The following is a 24006-nucleotide window of genomic DNA, read 5'->3' on the forward strand; positions in this document are numbered from 1 at the left end:
GGGGCAAAGCAACGCAGCCCCCTGGCGCATACTGGAGGCTCCTGGTGGTCTAGTTGCCTCCCAGGGAATTAGTTCCCCTTCTGCAAACGCGCCCATGGGCTGCGCTGCAGAGAGGTGTAAAAAAGGGTGTGGCCTCATTACACCTCTCTGTAATGCAGCCCCCTGGGGAATACTGGAGGTTTTTGGTGGGCTCCCCCAGTATGTAAGGGGAATTAGTTCCCCCTCTGCAAACGCGTCAGGGGGCTGCGTTCCAGAGAGGTGTACAAACATTTTTTATCAATTTATATTAAAAATATGTAATGTAATTTAAAAAATAATATATCTAAAAATAAAAAAATTATAATAATATAGTAAATCAGTATAAAAAATATAACAATTATTACATTAAAAAAAATTCATTTACAAAACCATTGAAATTCACTAAAAAAACATAGGTTACAGCCACGTTATAGTTAGGAATTAGCATTTAAAAAACCTTTGAAATTCACTGAAAAAAACGTAGGTTTTACACACGTTATAGTTAGGAATTAGCATTTAAAAAACCTTTGAAATTCACTGAAAAAAACGTGGGTTTTACACACGTTATAGTTAGGAAGTAGCATTTACAAAACCTTTGAAATTCACTGAAAAAAACGTAGGTTTGACACATGTTATAGTTAGCTGGACATTTCACTCATATAAAACCATTGAAATTCCCCCGTTATAGTTAGTTCAGCTAACTATAACTCGGGCGCCCGCAATGCACTGCTGATGACGTCACATATTACATCACTCATGACATGGTAGTGATATCACTCATGACATCACTGATGACATCTCAAATGACATCACTGATGACATCATCCTTGTGGAAGAGTGGCAGATCTTCTCTCACCCTAATATAACTTTTATTACACACATTCAAAAATAGAAAATAACATTTTCAATACAATAGACATACCAATGCCACTTACAACACACCTATTTAGTAATTCCAAGATCTATACACACATCCACTCATTCATCAACAGACATATACAGTCACTCATACATGTACTCTCTCATCATATGTACTCATACACTGATACATCCTGATCATCCTGTTACACACCGACACTCATGCATAGAGTTACTCACACATAACTCATATGTACTAGTTCAAAACATATGTACTTACTGACAAATACACTATTAAAACAGTCATTCATTCACTAACACACCCATATATACACTCATCCACCCATACAGAAAAAAAATAAAAAATTACCTATATAGCTACTCACCACACACACTCATCCACCCATGCAGTCCTGCACATATGCTGCCTTCAACACATACAAGCAGTAAGTCACTCATTCATGCATCTATGCACTACGTAAGACCTCCCAACGAAGCATACAGACACTCAAACACTCAGACACTCCTACTGATAATCAAACAAACAATAACCTATATAGACACTCATGTATCACTCATGTAGCTACTCACCAACACATGCAGCCACTTATACAGAAAGTGAGAGACTGATACAGAAATGTATATATTTAAACATTATTCACTAACCCATGTATTCATTAAGATACACTTAATCAGTCAGTTATACAATCTATTTTTCACCAAAAAAGCAGCCATTTATACACTTATATACCCATTTCTTCTTTCATCAACCTACAGATATACATATATAAAACATATTTAATTTTCAGAAAAACACCCATTCACTGGATGATTTCATCAGTGATGTCATCAGTGATGTCATTTGAGATGTCATCAATGATGTCATGAGTGATGTCACTGATCATGTCATGAGTGATGTAATATGTGACGTCATCAGCAGTGCATTGCGGGCGCGTGAGTTATAGTTAGCTGAACTAACTATAACGGGGGAATTTCAATGGTTTTATATGAGTGAAATGTCCAGCTAACTATAACATGTGTCAAACCTACGTTTTTTTCAGTGAATTTCAAAGGTTTTCTAAATGCTACTTCCTAACTATAACGTGTGTAAAACCTACGTTTTTTTCAGTGAATTTCAAAGGTTTTTTAAATGCTAATTCCTAACTATAACGTGTGTAAAACCTACGTTTTTTTCAGTGAATACATATATTATAAACGAAGAAATCACACCGAGTGGGGCTGCCCTAAGTTCAGACATTAATATTTGGCAAACAGTGAAAACAGGTTTTAAACCTAAATCAATATTTGTGGCAATAATGCCGAAAGACGGTCTGGATTTGTTCGCAGAGTATGTGATAAAAGACTTGAAAGAACTTTCCATTGTGAGCACAAAACAACGATACAAACAAAATGAAGGTCACACTAGAAGATATAATGCATTAATGGAGAAAATAAAAGCCAGGTCGGACATCGTTGTGAGATGGTCCGACAAAGGGGGAAACATAGTACTCTGGCCGCTCGAAATGTATAACACTGAGGCACTTAGTCAACTACAAGACAGGGAATGTTATACGAGAATAAGTCCCACTTACCTGGTAGGCATTCAAGAAAGATACCACAACGAGCTGTATAAATGGAGAGGAAAAGGCTTACTTAGCAAAAGTGAATTTGAATTTCTAAAAACTGATTATCCTGTTACAGCGCAAATGTATCTAATCCCCAAGATACATAAAAATAACAAAGTGCCACCTGGAAGACCAATAATTTCGGCAATAGGGAGCCTATTCAAAAATACAAGTGTGTTCATCGATCATTTTCTTCAACCCGAAGTCAAAAAACTACCAGCATATATAAAGGATACAGGAGACTTCCTGAAAAAGATCTATGATGTCAAGTGGAAAGAGAACTATATATTCTTGACATTAGATGTCCAGGCCCTATACACTAGCATTAGGCACAAGGACGGTCTGAATGCCATAAAACATTTCTTGGGAAAAAGACCTATCAACCAATATGAACATACCAAAATGCTACTGGAGATGACTGAGTGGTGCCTTACAAACAATACCTTTATATTTGATAGACTGTTTTATAAACAGATCCAAGGTTCAGCGATGGGTACTTGCTTCTCCCCCAGCTATGCGAATCTGCATATGGGCTGGTGGGAGGAGCAGGTGCTTATGACACTGCATGGAGAAACAATGAACCAAAATGTTGTTATTTATAAACGCTTTATTGACAACATTTTTATTTTGTGGGAGGGTAGTGTGGAGAGTGCAAAAAGTTTTACAGAACAGCTAAATGAAAATTCGTTGAATCTCAAGTTTACTTGCAATGCAAACAGAGAGAGCATACAATTTCTGGATGTAGAACTATTTGTAGAGAATGACAAAATACAAACATGCACTTATCGTAAGCCCACAGCGGGCAACGCAATCCTCCACGCCAATAGTTTCCACCCGACACCACTCAAACAGTCCATCCCATACGCAGAATGCCTCAGGATGACACGCAACTGCAGCACCAATGAAGGGTTATCAGAAGCAAAAACCAATCTGTTTACGAGATTGAAACACAGGGGATACACTGACAAAACATGCAAAACTGCGGAAGTAAAATGCAGCACTAAAAACCGACATGAGTTACTATTCCCAGAGGTGACAGAGTCTGGAGCCCCAGCACAAGAAAGGCAACCCCCCAGGTTAATCACGGGTTTCAATCGCCACCACGCCAACCTTCGAAAAATACTTAGAAGGCACTGGCCATTGATCCGAAATGACACAACCATAGGGAATATAATGGGTGACAAACCATTAGTATCGTTCAGAAAAGCCAGATCTATGCGTCAACAATTGGTTCGCAATGCTCCAGCTATACAAAAACAGAAAAACTGGTTTCAGTCACAAAAAGGTTTCAAAAAATGCACAAAATGCAAAGCCTGCAATCATGGGAAAAACACAACGAGCATCACTGTACCCTTCCGTAAGCAACCCTATTCCATCAGAGAACACTACACATGTAAAACAGAATATGCCGTATACGTGCTTACATGTGTATGTGGCAAACAATATGTAGGGTCAACTATCCACCCAGTGCATGTAAGAATCTTGCAACACCTGAGGGCTATCACAAATAAGGACCCAGCCTACCCAGTAGCAAGACATATCCATGAGACACATGGAGGAGACGCTAAAGGTCTGACATATTTTGTCATAGACAGCATCCCAAGGAATATAAGGGGCGGTAACCGCAAGCTTGCGCTACGCCGCCTGGAATCCAGATACATTATCTTACTGAATTCCAAGATCCCCTCAGGGCTGAACGCAGATGAAGCCCTAAGTGTGCACATCTAGAGCAGCCTACCTCTACTTTTCCCTAGTACCTAATAACAACGACCTAGATTGCGCCATCACTGTAAATAATATTCACGATCAGTCACATGGAGTCTACACCTAACAACCACACCAATCACTACGTCATAATACATAGTCCCCGTGTATTGTAATAAAGAATTTACCCACATCACAGGAGGGTTTACATTCAACACAAAGGGAGTAATTGCGCACTAGCGCGGTATTTAACCTCCATATGTGTTATAAGCGGGTGTTTTTCTCAAAAATAGGAAGGTTCACGTAGACAAACACACTCTTCACTTACCGGCTACACGAGGAGGGACTGTTAACACAGTAACATGTTCTGACTCTGCCACTAGGCCAGCAAACCGATCACCGGTAAAACCGAGCCTTTTTGTACTAACTCACTGTGTAAACCAATCCCGGTCATGAGAGTGACACACCCATATTACAGATACGCCCTAACAGCAATGACTTATACGTAGGAACAAATACGTAGGGTGTAATGGCTAACACTTTGACATGTGGGAAATGTAATTAATACAACACAGGGCTCATCAATGTATACGATACAAAATAACTAAGTGTGGTATTTAAAGTATTATGATGCATTCGAAACCCGAGTAAGTCTAAAACATGATGGTAATGTTTAGAGAACGTACAAATTAACTTGACATTTGGTAATTGATGTATTCGCCAAAATATGTTAAATTCATGAGATTGGTCACGTATACATGTGGGTGTAACCCAAATCACCATGGTAACAAACCAATGCCAATTAGTGATGTTAATTATGACTCATGTGATTATGTAACATGTATATATAGCGCAACATTCAGGGGTCAGATGTTAGTGAGCAAGGCGGGAGTAGCCGCCGAAACGCGTCTGAGCAGAAGCTGATGTAAGAAATAAAAACCCTTGAACTAAGATACACGGAGTCAGCGCCTTCTTTGATGGTGAAGTTTGGTTTGGTGTCAATATATATATATATATATATATATATATATATATATATATATATATATATATATATATATATATATATATATATATATATATATCCAAAGTATTCTCCAGAAGAAGAAGAGACCACAAGCGGGGACGTTTGGAGGCATTTATTGGGAACGCAAAAACGGCAAATGCATTTCGGCATACATCACAGCCTTCTTCAGTGCCTTGAGGTGTTCACAGGATGCGCGACACATAACGCGGTTTCAAATACCCAGCTGCACCCTGTTGCCTGAGTGATAGCTCCGCCTCCATAATGAGTCAAATTTGTGGCAAGCTCAATATCGCCTACTTGTCCCAGAATGCCAAATTCAGATGAACTGAAAATGTCGGGGAAGGGGACGGCATCACATATTCACCATCCTCAATGTTAATGTGCCTCCCAAAGTTCATACCTCCTCGGGTCCCCATTACCGCATAAACCTCCAATCCTCCGGGCCAAATGGAGGCAGGGGCATCGGGAATGAATTCCACATAGTCCACCGCCCAGCTCCTCCCGAGATTGATGGTGGGTTGCAGCGCAAATCCAGTACCCTGGAAACCAGCAGTCCGTCGAAACAGAAGCCAACAACACCGCAGCCACTTTGCAATTGCAATATATAAAATTCAAACCAAAGGTTAAAAGGAGAGTGCTGTAAAGTGTATTATCATAGACTGGAGTATTGTAGATTGGAATCGAGTGGAGTAGACTAGAGTGCAGTAGTGTATCGTACAGTGTAAGAAGTGTTATATAGTATAGTAGCATGATGTCTCATATAGTGGAGTTAAGTATTATAGGCTGGAGCAGGAAGTTGTACAGTGGAATGGCATGTCGAACAGTAGAGTAGAGTGTCTTAAACTGTCATAGTTTGGAGTAGATAGTTTTAGAGCACCGTAAGGTGAAGTACAATATCATAAAATGGAGTATCGTCAAGTGGAGTGTCGTAGAGTACAAAGGAGGAGAGTGTTGTAAAGTGGAGGACCATGTCATACTGTCAGGTTACAGAGGAAATGAGCTAAAGCACTCCAATGCTCCTCCATATCTACTAATGAGCCGGTTTTGAAAAGATCATCTGCTTGTAAATGGTTGCGGGTGATCGTTGCGCGTAACCGAGCATTTTCCCAAAAGGGAGAACAACAGTGGCAGTTGCCGGTCTAGTCTTGCGCACCTGGACGTCGGTTGATTTCTGAACATCGCACTTCACCAACGGAATTTTGGAAAGAAGTCGCTTCATGTCAGGAATCCGGTTAAATAGGATATAGAGTAGAATTGTCATGCCAGGCTTAGGCGTATGTTAGAGCGCTTCTGAGCATCTGTTAGTTAGTTAGGATTTAGGACTTAGTTAGGGAAATTCACAATCTTAGGTTAAATAGAAATTAGTAATTAAGAAAACCCCTATACTCACCTTCCGGTACCTCAGGTCCTGATCTCCTTCGCTGTCCCATTGACAGCATTGGCTCTAGAAGGTCATCTATGGAAGAAATTAAAAGAAGAATTCAGAAGGAAAAGAAGTAAGGCGGAGAGTGAGTGGGTGAATAAATGAATGCGTGTTAAAAGGAAAAAGTAAAGCTACAGTGATAAAGAATACTAAAGTATTGCTTCTAAATATAGGACACAGACATAATAATCTCACATAAAAGAATAGAAGAGGAGCCAAAGCCATATGCAATCTGGGTAAGAATAAAGAGAGAGAGAGAGAGGGAGAGTGAAGGAGGTAGTTGGAGTGGAGAGAGGAATTGAAGAAAAATAGTAATGATGTACAGTAATATCCACTTATGCAAAGAAGAGAGAGAGAGAGAGTAAGAAAGGAAAAGGGCATACTGCAGGAAGAAGGAAACAGAGTGGAAAAAGGCCAGGAAGCCAGGCTGCCTCTTCTCATTCCCAATCCCCTTTCCCCCAACGGGGTTTGCACGGCCACTAGGTTTAGTTGGTGGCTGTGGGAAAACCAGTGGTGGAATCTGGAAAATCTCATCATTCTGCTCCTGGGAGTGTCGGCATAGTGAGTAACAACGAACCTTGACACATATATTGGAGTGGCATATTTTAGAGGGAAGTTAATTGGGGTGTGGTCAATTTTCATACAATGTAGTACAGTGGAGGAGATCAGATGGGCATAGAGTGAAGTGAAGTGTCATAGAGTGTAGTACAGTGTTGTAGGGTGGAGATGCATACAGTGGAGTAGAGTGCCAGACAGTTGAGCGGCGTAGAGCAGAGTACGATAAAGTGGCATAGAGTGGGATAAAGAGTAGTCGAGTGGAGTATAGTGGAGTGGAGTACACTGGAGTGGTATAGTGTAGAGTGGAGTAAAGTGTCATAGAGTGGAGTGGCATGTCGTAGTCTATACTGGCACATTGTACAGTAGAGTGTAGTGGGGTGGCGTACAGTATTGGAAAGTGATGTAGACTACAGTGGACTAGAGTGGCATACATACATATAGTTGATTTTCATAGAGTGGAATGGTGTTCAGTAAAGTACAATGTTGTATAGTAAACAAACAATGCCAGTTCAAACTCTTCACCCACACCTGCAAAGCCCTCCACAACTCTGGCCAAGCACACTTCAACCACAGAGTGAACTTCCACCAACCCATCAGACAACTTCACTCCTCATCTCTCTACCTGGCCCACACTCCCCACATCCACAGAAGCAGGAGCGGTGGCCGTGCCATCTCCCAAGTGGTTGCAAAACACTGAAACAACTTACCTCTTCAACTCCGAACAGCCTCAACCCTTCTGGAGTTCAGAAACAGACTGAAAATGTGGCTGTTTAACCCGTTGGCTGCTGCCGCGCGGTCGTTTTAAAAAACGGGCAGGACTGCGTCGGCCGTTGAACGTGCGCAGCACCAGCCAGGTAGTGTTCCGAACGTTCAACAGTCGATGGCAGCACTTAACGGGTTAACAGATAGCCCAGAGCAGCAGCCCACCCCCTCCCCCCAGCACTTGGAGACCCTCAAGGGTGATGAGTAGCTCCTCCTAAATCTGTTTTGATTGATTGAGAGTGTGCTCCAGTGGATTGGCATTCAGTGTTGTAGATTACAATGGCACTGAGTTGTGTAGAGTGGAGTGGCATACAATGGAGTAGAGTGGAATACTGTGTCAGAGTAGAGTGGAGTGAAGTAAGGTGCAGGGGCATAGAAAGAGTTGCGTACAGTGTTGTATACTGGACTAGAGTATTGTAGAGTAGAGCGGAGTCAAGTGTTGTACAGATGCATACAGTACAGTACAGGGGAGTGAAATGGTACAGACAGGAGAAAAGTTTCATGGAGAGGCATACAGTGCAGTAGAATGTTGTAGTGTGGGGTTGCAAATGTGTGTGGGATTTATAAAGCGCACTGCTGCCCGTAAGCGTCCTGGCGCTGAAGACCGCTGGGGAACCCGTCCTGGCTTTCCCTGTGAGATGGTCCCTTCTGGGTATCTCCAAGGTGAAACCAGGCATCCCCGGCGTCTGTAGAGATGAGGCAAGCTTAATGCCCAGAGTTGCTGAGTGTGATCCCTAGTTAGAGTAGGCACCGAGGTGAGAATTATCGAGTCCGCTGACCCTGGTCCACAACCCTGCTGCGTCGGGAATTGAACCCTGGTCCCGGGCCGTTCTCTGCTTCCGGGTCTGCTGCCTCTAACCAGTGAGCCACACCACTCCACTAAGAGTACAGTAGTGTGTGAAACAGTGGAGCTGTGTAGAATATCCACTCTTGTATAGTAGCATAGAGTGCGGTAAAGCCTCGTACAGTGAGATATAGTTGAGTGGTGTAATAGAGAGTGGAGTAAAGTGCAATAGAGTGTATTTTGTGTCGCAGAGTAGAGTAGAGTGGCATGGAGTGTACTGGGGTAGCATAGGTAGTACACTGTGGTCGTGTACACTAGAGTGGAGTACTGGGTCATATAGATAAGAGTCATATAGTGGAATAGAGTGTTGAACATTTGAGAGTATAGGCATATGCCGTGAAGTGCCGTAGACTTTTATAGAGTAGATTTACATAGAGTGGAAGAGAGTGTCATACAATGGAGCAGTGTAGAGTGGAGTGGCATACACTATAGTGACATAGAGTGATTAGCATAGAGTAGCATACAGTGGAACACTGTAGAGTTAATTGTAGAAGAGTGGAGTGACATAGAGTGGAATAGCATAGAGTGGAGTGGGTTACAGTAGAGTGGCGTAGAGTGGAGAAGGGTACAGTGGATTAGCATAGAGTGGGGTGGCAACAATGAAGTGGCGTAGCATAGATTTGAGGAAACTGTTATAACTTGAAGTAGCATCTCTTACAGTAGAGTGGAGCGCTGTGTCATTCAATTTTGGAAATTGTTGTAGAGTGGAGCAGAGTGTTGTACAATAGAGAGTATGGACATAGAGTCGAGTGGCATGGAGTGTACTGGGGTAGCATAGGTAGTACACTGTGGTCGCGTACACTAGAGTGGAGTACTGGGTCATATAGATAAGAGTCATATAGTGGAATAGAGTGTTGAACATTTGAGAGTATAGGCATATGCCATGAGGTGTCGTAGACTTTTATAGAGTAGATTTACATAGAGTGGAAGAGAGTGTCATACAATGGAGCGGTGTAGAGTGGAGTGGCATACACTATAGTGGCATAAAGTGATTACCATAGAGTAGCATACAGTGGAACACTGTACAGTGAAGTGTAGAAGAGTGGAGTGACATAGAGAGGAATAGCAGAGAGTGGAGTGGGTTACAGTAGAGTGGCGTAGAGTGGAGAAGGGTACAGTGGATTAGCATAGAGTGGGGTGGCAACAATGAAGTGGCGTAGCATAGATTTGAGGAAACTGTTATAACTTGAAGTAGCATCTCTTACAGTAGAGTGGAGCGCTGTGTCATTCAATTTTGGAAATTGTAGAGTGAAGTAGAGTGTTGTACAATAGAGAGTATGGACATAGAGTTGAGTGCAAGTCTGGACAGGGGAGTTTGTGAGGATAGAGTGTAGTAGAGTCAAGTAGAGTGCGTAGAGTGTAGTAGAGCATTGTAGAGTGGAGTTATATAGAGTGGAGGGGAGTACACTGGAGTGACGCAGAGTGGAATAGCGTGCAGTGGAGATGCATAAAGTGGAAAAGCATAGAGTGGAGTAGCATAGACTGGAGCGGCATGCAATGTAGTGGCATAGAGTGTAATACTGTTTAGTATAGTAGCTTACAGTTGATTGGCTTAAAGTGCAATAGCATATAGTGTACAAGCATACAGTGGAGTGGTGTACAGTGAAGTGATTTAGACTGGAGTGGTGTATTGTGGGAGTGGGGTAGAGTGTGATAGCATACAATGGAGTGGGGTACAGTGGAGAGGGGTAGAGTGAAATACCATACAGAAGAGGGCTAAGATTGAATGTGCGTACAGTGTAATAGCATAGAATGAAGTGGTGTACAGTGCAGTATAGAGGAGTGTCACAGAGTAGAAAATCATAGAGTGGAATAGCGTAGAGTGGAATAGCAGAGTAGAATAGTGTAGAGTGGAGTGGCGTACAATGAAGTGGTTTAGACTGGCGTGGAGTACAGTGGAGTGGGTTAGAGTGAAATACCATACAGAGGAGTGGCGTAGAGTGGAGTGGCGTCAAATGGAATAGAATCGAGTTAAATGGGGTTGAGTGGAGTGGCACACACTGGAGTGTCATCGAGTGGAGTAGCATACATTGGAGCGGCATAAGTAGAATAGCATAGTGTTCAGTGGCATGCAGTGGAATGGCATAGAATGGAATAGCATATACCGCAGTAGCATATAACAGAGTGGCAGACAGTAGAGTGGCATACACTGAAGAGGTGTTCAGTGGAGTTGCATACAGTGTAATAACATAAAGTGGACTGCGTAGAGTGGTGTGAAGTGTAATAGCGTAGAGTGGTGTAGAGGGGAGGGTCGTACAGTGAAGTGGCGCAGAGTGTAATAGTGTACAGTGGAGTAGCATACGGTAGAGTGGCATATAATGGAGTGGTTTGGACTGGAGGGGTGTACAGTGGTATGGGGTAAAGTGTAATAGCATACAGCGGAGTGGCATACATTGGAGTTGGGTCCAATTGAATAGTGTAGAATGAATTGTAGTGGAGTGGAGCACCTTACACTGGAGTGACGTATAGTGGAGTAGCGTAGAGTGGGATGAGTTACAGTGGAATAGCATAGCGTGGACTGGCATAGAGTGGAATAGCTTATACTGGATTAGCGTATAGCATCATGGCATGCCGTGGAGTGGCGTACACTGAAGAGGTGTAGAGTGGACTTGCATACAGTGTAATAGTGTACAGTGGGCTTCATAGAGTGGAGTTCTGTACAGTGTAATAGCTTACAGTGGTGTGGGGTGGAGCGTGGTGTTGTACAGTGGAGTGGCGTAGAGTTTAATAGTGTATAATGGAGTAGCGTACAGTGAATTGGCGCATAAAGGAGTGGTGTAGATTTGAGGGGCGTATAGTGGCATGAGGTAGAGTGTAAGCGCATTCAGTGGAGTGGCAAACAAGGATGTATGCATCAGGTACACCCCACAATCCCTATTAGCTCTCCAACCTAAGGGACAAATGAGGTGTGCTAACGATACCTGGCCATCTCCCGAGGGCCCGTTTTCCTGCTCCCTATGCAGATTCCAAGCTAACCCTAACTCCATCATTACTGGCTCCCTTAGCGCTAGTGATATCTCCACCAAAACACAAGGCTGGAAAAGCTTTCTTTTAAATGTTCGATCCTTCCCCCGACATCATGTCGAGATTTGGGACACTATCCAAAGTCACAAGCCCGAAATATGTTTCCTAACGGAAACCTGGCTGAAGCCTCACACGGTCCCATCTATTACCCTGGGGATCCCTCAAGGATACAAAATCTTAAGACAGGACCGCCCAATAAAAACTGGTGGAGGAACTGACATAATTTTTAAAGAAAATCTCCATATTACAGTACTAGAACAATTCACTCTGCCTACTATGGAAATAATGATTTTTAAAATCAACATTAGAACTAAGGACCACTGGAAAGGTGCCTTAATATACCGGCCTCCGGGCTCTACTGCTGGTTTTTCACTTGCTTTAACGGAAATACTCGCCCCACACTTAAGAGCAAAAGAAAATTTTATCTTACTCGGGGATTTTAACTTTCATGCAGATGTAGCAGAAGACCCCGACACTAAACTCCTCTTAGCCGACCTCGCTCTTTTAGGTCTCCACTTAAGAAACTGTGGTCCCACCCACAGAAAAGGCCACACATTGGATTTAATATTCACCAACCATCCTTTAATTCACTGCCACCCACCTAAAGTCATCAACTGGTCTGATCATAGCATGCTGGAATTTTCCTTTTTACAACTTGCCAAACCTTTGGTTCCCCCTACTACTCTGAGAATTACAAAAAGATCATGGCATAAAATCACTCTGGACTCCTTCGAACAAGTCTGGAATAAGCCAACAATCTCTGATTCTGACAATGTTGACATGGCTCTATCCAAACTAAACAACACCCTTCTGGATACCATAAACTCTTTAGCCCCACAAAAGACTGTCATAAAACCTTTGACTACTAAAAAGGAAATATGGTATTCCGAAGCACTAAAAATAGAGAAACAAAAATGTAGGAAGCTGGAAAAACAATGGAGAAAAAAACACTCTCTCGCCAGCAAGGAACTCTATCAGCAGGCGATATCCACATACTATAAAAATATCAAAAAGACAAGGAAAACCTGCCTGCTGTCCCAGCTTGATGGAGCTGCCAACTCAACAAAAGAATTATACAAAATTCTCCGGACTTTTACCAACCCACTGGCGTGCGAAAGCCCTGACACCTTCTCACAAGAGTTGTGCAATAACATTTCCCAATTTTTTGAGCATAAAATCGATACCATTTACAATAAAATTTTGGCCAAACACCCTAATATTTTGGAAGACCCAAGCACCTCAGGCAAAGAAACCCCTACAGAGATCCTCGAAGCCTTTCCAGAAGTCACAGAGAGTGAATTACTCACTTTATTGAGTAATGTGAAATCTGGTTCCCCTCGTGACCATCTCCCTGCTAGGTTAATTAATAACCTGGGCAGATTACTCTGCCCTATTATTACTAAAATCCTTAATCTTTCTTTCAAAGAAGGTAAACTCCCGCAACAGTGGAAAGAGGCAGTTGTGAATCCAATACGCAAAAATACCACCTCCCCTTGGACAGAACTCTCCAACCTCCGCCCTATCTCTCTTTTGCCCCTCCTGACCAAGTTGGCTGAGAAATTTGTTAACATCCAGATCTCCAGTTTCATTGAAGCGACAGGGGGCCTGGACCAATCTCAATCTGGGTTCAGGCCCAACTACAGCACCGAATCTGCTCTCCTCTCCGTGACTGACAATATCAAGATGTCACAGGATAGAGGAGGCTCGATGATTCTGGTGCTGCTAGACCTGTCTGCTGCTTTTGATACTGTATCGCACAAAATCCTGCTGAACCGACTACAAGGAGTGGGCATTAGAGGTCAGGCGTTTGCATGGCTGGAGAGTTTCCTATCCGGGCGCGCACAGTCTGTCAGCCTGGGCCCCTACCACTCCATCTCTAGGGTGCTCACCAAGGGGGTGCCACAGGGCTCATGCCTAAGCCCCACACTATTCAATGTGTATGTGGCCCCCCTTGCTGAGATTGTGAGGAAGTACGGATTCACACCTGTGTCGTACGCCGACGACACCCAACTCCTCTACCCTTTCCACACCCTTAACTCCAATGTTAGGGAACACTTTGCGGAAGGTATGAGGGCCATCTCTAACTGGATGGCGTCCAATTACCTCCAGTGTAATGTCGGGAAGACAGAAGTGATGCTCTTTGGCAAAGCTAGCATGCTCTGGTCTCCCGACTGGTGGCCCATAGATCTGGGACCAGTACCCTCCCCAAAATCCACTATAAAAAATCTGGGAGTGAAACTGGATCAAAATGTAACCCTAAAAGATCACGCAAATATGATTGCTGGAGCCTGCTTTCACACCATCGGCTTACTCAGACGAATTTTTCTTCTTCTACCGGACACTTACCGTAAGACCTTGGTACAGGCCCTTGTAATGAGTCGCCTTGACTATTGCAACGGGCTTCTGATACAAGCCAATGAAGATGCCATCAATCGACTGCAGGTGGTCCAGAATACGGCGGCCAGATTGATTCTGAACGCCCCACCAAGAACATCTTCCGGCCCCCTGCTGAGAGAACTACATTGGCTCCCAGTACGTCAACGGGTTAAATTTAAGATCTGCTGTACTGTCCACAAATGTCTATTTGGAAATGGCCCCAACTACTTAACCCAACTACTCCAGCCTTACAGACCAGAACGTGATCTACGATCTAGTAACCAACTCCTGCTTAAATCTCCTTTCATTAAAAAAACTAGACAAGGTGGCCGTGCCCTCTCTTCAGTAGGGCCGACTTTGTGGAATAACCTGCCCCTTAGCCTCAGGCAGACCTCCAACCACCTCACATTTAGGAAAATGCTAAAAACCAATCTGTTCACAGAAACATAAGCCACAGCTGTTTCATTTTGCATTTTCAAGCCTTCTGTAAAGTGGTCCTCGACACCTGAGTTTTGCGGCAAAGCGCGGAGATAACCCTTCCGGGCTCGATTCCTGCGCTATAGAAGCAATTAAAAGAAGAAAAAGAAAGAATAGGAGTGGGGTCCAATCGAATAGCTTAGAATGAAGTGACATACAGTGGAGTGACATACAGTGGAGTGGCATAGAGTGGAGTAGCGCACAGTGGAATAGTGAATAGTGGAGTGTTGCAGAGTGGAGTGGCATACAGTGGAATAGACTAGAGGGGAGTGGTGTTCAGCAGAATGGCATAGAGATGATAGTGTACACTGGATTATCATCCAGTGGAGTGGTGTACATTGACATTACATACAGTGTAATAGCATAGAGTAGAGTGGCATAGAGTGGAGTCTTGTACAGTGGAGATACATAGGGTGGAGTGTCATAGAGCGGAATAGTGTATAGTGGCATGATTACAGTGGTGTGTCATAGAGATATATATTGAAATTTAGCAGCAATCTACATTATGGTGTGCAGAGTAACACAAAATTATGAATTGTGCTGCCTTGCATTTCTCCAGATTTACCAGTCAACGCAGTGCCATGCATGGTGGACATGCGTTCTTTTGTAATTCTGAATTAAGTATAACATTGTCCTTGCAACACCAGGAGTGACGCAAGGGTTCTGCAATCCAATAATACAGCTAGACCTTAGTTATATTTTGTACCATGATATATTGTGAAAACTTCGCAGTATACCATGGTACATGGCACTGACAAGCCAGTATTTAATTGGATAATGGCTGTTTTTAGAGAGTGAAAAGGCAGCCATATTGTTTTTACTACATTTTGGCTGAGTTCATTGTTAGACCGTTAGATATAAGTGGTAGGTCCCTACCTATTGCTGCTCTAAAAAAAAGGTAAGGTAGGGAAATGTATTGACATTTTTTTAATATTTATTTTTAAATAAGTTAAAGGCCATTTACCAAGGTAGGTTCACAAAATGTTGTGAAATTGATTGAAAGTTCTGCGGTGACAGATATCATTACGTTTAAATGGCACATAACTTAAAACATGCTTACCCTATGTAACTGCAGTACCCAAAAAAGCATAATCTCTGCATCATAATGTATAATCCTGCCAAATGTAATATTAATCCATTTTGCCATTTTTGCGCTACATCAAAAACAATAGTCTATGGAAAATGCTTTTGTGGAAACTGTTTTTAACCCCTTTATGTCTTTGCACCCCGTTAACGATTGACCACAAAAATGTACATCATCTTAAATTGTAGAAAATGCTATAGGTCTGGAAAGCTTTGAGATGATTTGTTACATGGATGGAAAGTTATTAGGGAGCTTATATTCGAGTTATTCCTATCTTCGGGAATAGTATAACTACAGAGTGGCAATGAGATTTAATGTGCTGTCTTTCTTTTCATCTATTGCATTTGTTATGCATTTGTTTATTGGTTTACATATATGACCATAAATGTGTCTTTTAGTTGTTCATGTAGTAGTCAGGTAGTAATTCTGAAACTTTAAATATGCAGTCTAGTTTATTTGCTGGGCTTCCTTGCTACATTTAGTAGGATTGTGTTACATATGAAGCCCAAAATGAATGATATATCATGTATAGTAGTTTGTGCGGCTCACTGCTAGGCCTCTCTTCCATTTTGTTGCACAAGAGTACATCAAGAAGATGGCTCTTGTTTGGCTTGTTGGGCAGAGTTTTATTTTGTGAGCCAGAAAGCATGCAAAGAAAACTTATGCAGATTGAGATTTATTTTATGCATTATCTATTTGTTAATAGGTTTGCATTAGCATGTGACCATAAATGGCTCTTTTAGTTGTTCATGTAGGAAATCTGAAACTTTACATATGCAGTCGACTTTTTTTGGGGGGGCTTCACTGCTTCTATCAGTAGGATTGTGCTACATATGAAGGCCAATGGGAATGAAAGGCAATCATTGTTATTGTTATCAAAATTCAGATTTGATTTTTTTATAGTGGCCAATGATCATGTCCTACAAATAGTAGTCCGTGTAGCTCACTGCGATCTCCCTTTTCCATTGTGTTGCACAGGAGTACATAAGGAGGATGGATTTTGTTTGGCTTGTTGAGCACAGTTTTATTTTGTGAGATAGAAAGTATGCAAAGAAAATGTATGTAGATTAAACTGTATTCTATCTGTTATTTTATTTTTTATTGGTTTTCAATTAACAACAGTGACGTGCACAGTACAACACAACGATTGCCCCTGACATAGAGGGTAAACAGAATTTGTGTAGCACAAAGGGGTGATAGAGAGGTGAAGGAGACATATCATCAGATGTCTGTGTATAACAACCTGTAGTGGTGAGCCATTTGAAAAAAGAATCATATCACAGTTGACGGAGATTACAACTTGGGGCCTCCGGTTTCACTTTGAAAGTGGTTTCAATAACGTCCACTGTGTAACAGTCTATGAACAGGGGGAGGAGGGATTATAACAAACTGTGATAAATTAAACAATATAGGGTTAGTGTATGAAACTGGAGCAAATTTTCTACATACCTGCGCCGCCCTCCCGCCTGACCCACACAGGTACTCTCGGTACTAGTGGTTCCGTCCTCACTCAGAGATCTGCCCCGGTGCAATCAAGTGTGCATACCCGCTAGTGGCACCGCAGTCACATCAAGCATTGTGCTAGACTGTTTATGTACGATCAGTGGCGGCCCCTTCTCCCAAACCCGGCTCATCCACCTCAGCATTGTGCATGTTTTATAATTCCGCCATTATTGCGTCCCAGTTTGTGGCAGTAGGGAGTCTGCGAATGCCCATCTTGCCTCCTAATGCAGCGCAACGCTCTCTGCTTTGACCCATATCAGCAGGGAGCACCAAGCTAGGACAAGTGGGGGCTCGGAAGCCATTCATCTCTTAGTGATCTTTCTTTTAGCAACTGCTAGGCCTAGGTCCAGAAAACAGGATGTTACTTTATGCTTCTCATATTTTTGCTATAAAGGTATAGGATGTAAATCTCCCATTTGAAAGGGATGTTACGCTCTGTGCACTGGGAGAGGGCAAACACAATCTCGCTCCAATATCCCTGAAGGGAAGGGCATTCCCATAGCATCTGTAAAAGGGCTGCATCAAGTGGAGTGGTGTGGCTCACTGGTTAGAGGCGGCAGACCCGTAAGCAGAGGACGGCCCGGGACCAGGGTTTGATTCCCGACGCGGCAGGGTCGTGGACCAGGGTCAGCGGGCTCGATAATTCTCGCCTCGGTGCCTACTCCAGTAAGGGACCACACTCGGCAACTCTGGGCATTAGCTTGCCTCATCTTCACAACGGCCCCCCAGACCGCCGGGGATGCTTGGTCGCACCTTAGAGATACCCATTAGGGACCATCTCTCAGGGTGAGCCAGGACGGGTTCCCCAGCGGTCGAAGCGCGGAGATACTCCTCCGGGAGTTGATTCTAGCGCTATATAAACCCACAATTAAATTAAATTATTAAATTAAATCAACTAGATGGCAACCAGGGCAGGCATTATCAGTACAATGGAAATATCTGTTGATTTTAGCTGGCGTTAGGTAGGCTCTGTGAGTAATGTAATACTGAATCTGCGGAAGCGCAGGTTGCGGGGGATATGCGTGGGGCTCTCTAGTACTGCCGCTGATTCGAGGTCAGTGAGGGGGCGGTCTAAGTCCTTTTCCCAACGGAGCCTCAGCGGCTCCAATGTAATCGCAATGTCCTGTCTAAGGGAAGCGGCAAGCCATTGTGTTAGGCTGTATTTCTATATTTTATGTAATTGCTTATAGGCTTCCATTAGTATGTGACCATAAATGGGTCTTTCAGTTGTTCATGTAGTAAATCTGAATCTTTACATATGCAGTCTATTTTTTTTTTAGCTTTCCTTGCTACTTATAGTAGTTTTGTGCTATAGTATTTCACTAAGTTGAAAATCCTTATAATTTAAATAATACTTACTCTACTTACCTGCAGTACCCAAAAGAATCATCCGCGCAACCGACTATCTAATGCTGCCATATTTCTGCAAAGTCTGACTAGCTTTTTTTGCACTGCCCGAAATTAACCCTGGGCGTAGTTCGCGTAGTAGCACTATGTGCAGCTACGCGAAGTGCACTTCGCACTACGCGAGCTACACGCAGCTAAGCGAACTGCGGAGTGCACTGTGTAAAATGCTGTTCGCACAGATTGCACACTGCCAGATGCTTGTCCGCACTGTCCCAGTTTTTTGCACCCCCTTGACCAAACGCTGAAAACTTTCAGTTCTCTGACAGTGGAATGGATGCAACAGGTCTGCAAACTGTTGCAGACATTCGTCAAACAGGTGCAAAGTTATTAATGGACAAAAATCCCCCAAAATCCTTATCCCTGGGGACCCTAACTATAACTACAGAGTGGCTAGTCTGTATATATATGTACTGCAGAGAATAGTTGGACATTAGCCCACATGGGCGTTACAATACTGTTGATGTTTCCTCGGAGCAGAGCGTGATTATAGCGCTTACTTGAACAGGTTGCTGTGCATTGTAACCCCACTTGGGGGAACCTCCTTAGACATAATAGTGTCCTTGGTTTACCTTAACTACAAACTAGTGACGATGCGCAGGCAGCGCAATCTCGTATTTAGAACACTTGTTCCACGAGATAAACCTCATTTAATGTTACTTAACAAACTACGTTTTTCAGTGTTGCCTTTAACGTATGTGCACGCAAAAATGACATTTATAAAATGACATTTATTTGTTTTTGTTTTTGACCATAGCCCGAATGTATACCTTGAAGTCTGTTGTCTATTACCGTTGGTATGACGCTAATACCATGTGACTATATAATACATGTCATTCAGTTTGCTCGTTCTCGTGAGAAAGCAGGTTTACCTGCGAAACGCGTTGAGACAAGCCGTTTGTGAATTAAAAGTACGCTTTGCAAACTCGAAGTGGCCCGGATTTCTTTCTTTTCTACGTGAGAAAGTGTTTTGTTGGAACATTTGGGAGTCGCTACCCCGTCCGAGGCCCGCCACTGAAAGCGGCAGGGATCCGAAGCGAACTTGTTTCTTGGATATATATATATATATATATATATATATATATATATGTATGTATATATGTATATATATATATATATATATATATATATATATATATATATATATATATATATATATATATATATATTTTGCCACAAAGTGATCCTCAAACCTAGCGAGAGCGCTCCACAGTGTGTGCTCAGCCCAGGGGTCGGATCCAGACCCAGGAAAGTCTTGATTAAAAAGACTTAAAAACAATTCCTGATGTGCCGCCTCTTTTGTTTGATGATATATATATATATATATATATATGGGTCATAGTTACTTGATATAACTTCAACTTGTGAACTTCAGTGGTTTCATTAGTTTGAAAGGTATGTTTTATCTGACATGTTCAACTGACTATAACATCCCTTTAACCTGTGTGTTTCCAGTGAGAATATATATATATATGACCTACACCCTAAAGTTACTATAACTCACACCCTTGCCAAGCACTGCTGATTACCTCCCATATTACATCAGTCACAACATGTTCGATGACAGCATTTATAAGATAACTGTCTCTTCTGAAAAGAGATCATTAATGACAACACTGTGTATGGCAGTGGAGAGAATTATAGTTACTTTATATACTGTCATTTATTTAGTTAGCACTTATATTTTACAATAAATTTAAAATAGTATAGTTTAAAAAAATTAATAAACCTTTAAAAATTTCCCTTTTTTTCCAGTACAGAAGGTGGCACAGTTCTCACTTTTAAGTTTGGCTGCAACCCTTGGTTTCAGGCCAAAATCTCTATGATATTAAAGTGTTCATGAACAATAGACTTACAATACTCACAATAGATACACATCACACGCCTTGAGGTTAATCAACAGTAAGAAATGAGCAGATGTTCACAAACACTTAAATGCAGAGCACAATTACACCACAAATTAAATACATCCTAGTATTTTAAACCAATTTGATGGTTCAGTAAGACCTTGGGATGCTAGGGATCAGATAGAAGCTGTACAACAAAGAGATATTTGGATTCCTTCAATCACGTCACTACTTCTGGGACATAAGAAATGATAGCTGAAAATGATATTTTTCCGCTCACCATCATATTTAGCACTTGAGTAGAACAAGGCACAGATGCAGTGATATTTAACCAATTGAGACTACTTTTATTGGGCATAGAAGATGCTCCATTCAATTCCACTATCTTTGCATTTGCACCTGTACCGCACCATCCTCACCCTCCACAGTATGACATGGCTGATCAAAACTAACCTCACCACCTCCAACCTTTCAAGCACTTTTGAGCTCAGGCTTTATAAAGTAATAATGTGGGCTGGTCTTAAGGTTAAGCATATGTTGTTGGATCATGAGCTGAAGGTTGCACATTAACTCTGTTTTTTTATTTTAATCCGTTAACTGCGGCGTAAAATCCGCCGCGGTGCGGGCGTTCTATTGCGCGGGTGGGGCTGCGCCAGCGACGGACGTGTGCAGCACTACCGAGGTGGTACTCGTGACGGCCTTTGGCCGACGCATGCACTTAACAAGATAATTACGTTTCTACTTTGTTAATGGCAAAGCCACTATAGATTAGTCAATCTAAAATCCCTTTCAACTTTAATTTATTTATTATATACAAAATGAGTTGTCATTAATTGCTGGTAACAGTTAGCCCGCTGTGTGTTTTGTGAGATTCATCTGTTAATCATAAAAGAGATTAAAGGTAGAAGGTTTAAATTATAATTTTTGTGCCAAATATGGTTACAATTTTTATTCCCATTATAGCTTCCAAAAATTCAAACAACTACAAATCCTAAGATCCATTGGCTGAAAATAGGAAAAAAATGGCAATTGTGACCAATGCTCCATATAATGTGAAAGTAAAGTAGGACTAATGTGTATGCCGCAAACAATAAATCTAGTTCAAATGGTTTAGTACTTCCATTTTCGAGGTGTTGCTCGCCTTTTCAATAAAGAGTGTAAAACTACTTTGAATGTCGCTCTTCAATTACCTGATGGAAAATTGGGGTTTCCGTATATCCATTCAGACTTGGTTCCTCCAAAGAGCTGGCAACCACCATTATATGACACACACACACACACACACACTCACAAACACACACACACGCACACGCACACACACACACACACCTGAACAGAATTACATCAAATTTTGTAGAAAGCTAGATATTTATTCAGAAAGCATGTTTTCAGTGATTTAGTGTAAATCTGTTAAGCTGTCTTCAAGAAATTAAACTTAAAAAAAGTAGAGATATGTGGTCCATAAAGGATCAATTTCTCACTTCCTTCATTGGACTGAAATAAGGGCTTCAGCTCTATAGACACAACCTAATTCTTTGAAAACCTGCACCCCTTTCCCATGGTTAGCCTAAAAGAGACCCCAGGATGTGCTTCAAACTTTTAGATATACTGTGGAGTCTTGTTATACAAGACATCCTTAGGAAAAATGAAGATAAAGAGCTCCTGCCCTATCCTACTCGTGATCCCACAACTAAAACTCTTGCCTCACATATCCCCTGCAGACACACAGTTGACATCCAACCCAGCTCTAACTCAACATCTATGATCACATAACAGAGTGCTTCAGCTCTGCCTGGCACTAAGTCATTATCCATATGAAAGTATGGAAACATGCATGCTATCACGTAGAGTACTCAGATACCCAAGTCAGCATCGCTCCCAAAGCGTGAACTGTCAAATGTTGTCCTGTAAACATATTCAGACTAAGGGCATTATTTACCCCGTTCCATGCTGAGGACGGCCGCCGGCATAATGCTAAATTGCCTTGTAGACTGGTCACCTACAGGTTACTCAGGTTGGTCTACAGATTTGAAGGTTGAGATATCTGTCTTTATGGAACATTTATGCATCAATAAACATGAAGAACAGGGGGACTCTTTTTGGTTTTCATAACAGAAATGATGTTAAAGGGTTATTATTTGAATGGACGGACTCCATTCAATGGATGAGCTGGCATTAGATTGGATAAAGTGAATACTTGTGAACATGTGAAGCAACACACATGGTCCGATGATTATCCTTTTGCTCTATGCTTCACGATGGCTTCCAATATCACATCTCTGCTTGCATAGCTGAAGAGCATAACAAACATGTTCATGAGAGTTAGTGGATTCTGGACAATACATGACAAAGTATCAAAGCACATCTGGACAACAACTGACTTAACTGCATAAAACATTATTTTACCTGAAATGTGCTATACCCCACTGAAAATCACAGTCCTTAGTCTCATAGCTTTGATACTAGATATTACTGTTACCACACTCAGTGACTATATTGTTTTTTTTCTATACAAAAGCAAATCATGGTTGCCTTATTCATTGGTATGTTCCACAAAATATTAACAGTGATCTTTAAATTCTAAAATAACATTTGTAAGTAAACAAAGGATAAAGGTTTGGTAGTGTTTGATTGTATGGTTCACCTACGAGAAACTTACTCTGTTACTTATTCTTGTCCTCCAGGTATGCTCATGTGCTATCGCCCTATGTGAATTCTGTTCCAGCTGTCATCGCCAAGGCATCAGCTATCCACAATCCCATTATTTATGCCATCACTCATCCCAAATATAGGTAGGTTCTGATAATTTATTTGACTTGTTCAAAGTTGTTAGCTTTGGAAGCTATTGGAATTCAATAGGGCAATGATGTCTATGAACAAGTTTGAGGCCATCTCAAGAAAAAGCAGAAGTAATGTTAATTACTTACCTGTGACATAGGACCTAATTTAGAGTTTGGCAGAGGGTTATTCCACTTCAAATGTGACAGCTATCCCATCCACCAAATTATAAGTGCCATTGTGTATAATACATTCTCAGTCAGGCCCTTAGTTACTAGGCATAAGCATGCTCCAGTTCTCAGTTGGAAAGCTAGTAGTAGTCAGAATGCTTAGAGGGTACTCTGTGTTCAGATAATTATATTTTTTGATTGTGCAAGTTAGTGTCAGTTATAAAGATATGACATACATTTTTTTCCCTTAAGGTCCACTAACATTTGGTTTGCTTAGGAATTCACCCCTTGTTCTTTGTCAATTATATGTAAGAAAGCTCTGAACCCTTTTGTACAGTTGCACGAGAGATAAGAGATAGTTATCAAACATTTCAAATCACAGTGTAACCAATTAGTCACACAATAAGACCAGGATTGGTATAAAAGTTTATTACAGACTCAGAAACAAGCTGATATAATTGAGTCTCAGAAGCATATTATGAAAAAACAACATAACCAGAATACATCTAAATCTTCGATTAAAG

The 24006-nt window shown here is 41.7% G+C and overlaps 1 protein-coding gene across 1 annotated transcript in view; it reads left to right on the forward strand.

Annotated features, from left to right (window-relative positions):
- The window catches only part of OPN4 (opsin 4), a 1087721-nt gene that overhangs the window by 760982 nt on the left and 302733 nt on the right, over positions 1 to 24006 (forward strand). The window contains exon 7 of the mRNA XM_078641099.1: positions 23219 to 23326. Coding sequence (XP_078497225.1) covers positions 23219 to 23326 — 108 coding nt within the window. The remainder of the gene's footprint in view (positions 1 to 23218; positions 23327 to 24006) is intronic.

This window comes from Lissotriton helveticus, chromosome 5_1 (genome assembly GCF_964261635.1).
Source record: "Lissotriton helveticus chromosome 5_1, aLisHel1.1, whole genome shotgun sequence".
Classification (NCBI taxonomy): domain Eukaryota; kingdom Metazoa; phylum Chordata; class Amphibia; order Caudata; family Salamandridae; genus Lissotriton; species Lissotriton helveticus.